This window comes from Echinops telfairi, unplaced genomic scaffold, assembly GCF_000313985.2.
Source record: "Echinops telfairi isolate 266 unplaced genomic scaffold, ASM31398v2 ScPeMD7_8;HRSCAF=38, whole genome shotgun sequence".
NCBI lineage: Eukaryota > Metazoa > Chordata > Mammalia > Afrosoricida > Tenrecidae > Echinops > Echinops telfairi.
Window position 1 is genome coordinate 12,924,995 of NW_022103905.1, and position 1,983 is coordinate 12,926,977.

General features: G+C 42.6%; 1 protein-coding gene across 1 annotated transcript in view; it reads left to right on the forward strand.

Annotated features, from left to right (window-relative positions):
* Nucleotides 1–1,983, forward strand: part of UNC13C (unc-13 homolog C) — a 586,641-nt gene that overhangs the window by 491,304 nt on the left and 93,354 nt on the right. The window contains exon 27 of the mRNA XM_045286469.1: nt 1,663–1,786. Coding sequence (XP_045142404.1) covers nt 1,663–1,786 — 124 coding nt within the window. The remainder of the gene's footprint in view (nt 1–1,662; nt 1,787–1,983) is intronic.

Consider the following 1,983-nt stretch of genomic DNA (forward strand, 5'->3'; position numbering starts at 1 on the left):
GGGAGGAATCTGGGGCTTTCTACTCCCATAAAGCGTTACAGCCTCAGAAACTCCCAAGGGTAGGTCTACTCTGCCCTGTAGAGTTGCTATGATTCTGCATGGACTGGAAGACAGTGAGTTTTGTTGAAGTTTTTTGGTGAAATCATTGAACCGACCCCGTATAACAGCAGGTTCTTTGTCACAACTTCACTGCGTTGTGTGTGTCTTTACATCACAGAAAAGACTTCGTTTCTCTGTGCACTACCCAACGTGCCAAACCTATTAGCTTCTAGTCCCTTCTGACCCACAGCGACACATCAGGATAGAGGAGCACTGCACTGTAGGATTTCTGACGCAGGACATTATTGTGGAAGCAGATGGCTCTCGCAATACAGCTGGTGGGTTCAGATCCCTGACCTTTCAATTGGTAACCAAGATGCTTAACTCATTGCATGACCAGGGCTCCTTATCCCTGCACGGAGAAACAAGCCCACCGCCATCGAGTTGACCCCAACTCATGCTGACCGTATAGGACAGGGAGAAACTGCTCCTTAGGGTTTCTAAGACCTGCATGTTTCTAGGAGCAAACAGCCTGGTCTTTTCCATTCCACAGGAATGGCTGCTGCATTGAAGCCATTGACATTATGGTTAGCGCGCTGCTTAGCACCAGCAATCCTCTTTGCACTTCAGTAAAACTAAAGCGCCCGTTTAGAATGACCTACACATTCTCCAGCAGTTGGGAACAGACTTCATCTGTCATTCTGGGATTGTCTGGACAAATTGCTAGTTACTGTTCTCATCTTATCATGAAGAACAGTTGGCAGAAATACCCTGACCTTATTAGAGTTGGAATTTTGTGAATTCTCCAAGGAAATATTTGTCATGGTCACATCACACACACCCCGCCAAAACCCACAAGAGAGAGAGACAGTTCATAGAGTTTGGCCTCACCCTGTGAACCTGAAGCATGTCGAACCCACAAGCTGATGGTGATCATGGGAATTATTTTGAGAGCCTTGGTTGGCTCCTTTAAGGTAAATGGCCTACCGTCTGTTCAAGGACCAACTGCCCAGCAGGTGGGTGACAAAAATATGGTTCTTTTGTCATTTTCTCAACCCTCATGCCAGTCCCTAGTCACTGAATCAGAGATTGTTCTTGGTGCCGTGGCTGTGAAGTAGGACAAAGAAGAAACCTTTGCCCTTAACGAAACATTTACTTTGTGCGCTTTCAAAAGTATTTCGCTCACTCTCCCCCTCTCTCTCCACTTCAATTTAGGGCACCTTTGAGGAAAAAAATACGCTAAATCCTATTTCTACCCGTAGTGGTTAATCACTTTGCTGACCTGTATGTCAAGTCCAAACTATCCCATGTTGCCAGCTCTCCTAAAGCCCTGTGTTGCTTTCGGACTTACAAACGGCATCATGTGTAAACATGGACCCACTCACATGAAAACTCAAGTAGACTCATGACCAGTCCACCTGGTATCTAATAGATCCTGGGATAAAATTTATTTTTTTGATATTATATTGGTTTTATTTGGTTTTTCAGTAAATATATCCTAGCATTTAAAAGTTATGAAGGCTTATTCTGGTATTTGCGTCCTAATGTTAATAACAGAAATCTTGGTCAAAAAATGAGTTGGTATTTAGACAGTATTTAAAAGTCTGCCTAATTTTATTTCAGATTAAGTCTCTCGGCAAAAATATGTGAGAAAACAGTCTTGAAACGAGTTTTGAAGGAGCTATGGAAGCTAGTTCTTAACAAAATAGAAAAACAAATTGTTCTCCCTCCTCTGACAGATCAAACAGTACGTATCTCATTAATGTTTGGTTATAGTTTCAGTAACTGATTGATTTTATTTCTGTGAATGGTTTTGGTTCACAAATTAAATCACTTTGGGGAAAGTGCTGAGTTTTCAGTAATTTAGCAATGGCCACCCACTCAAATGACAGTTTGCTAGCCAAATCAACCTGAAATTGGAGCAAGGGCAGTCCAGCTTCATCT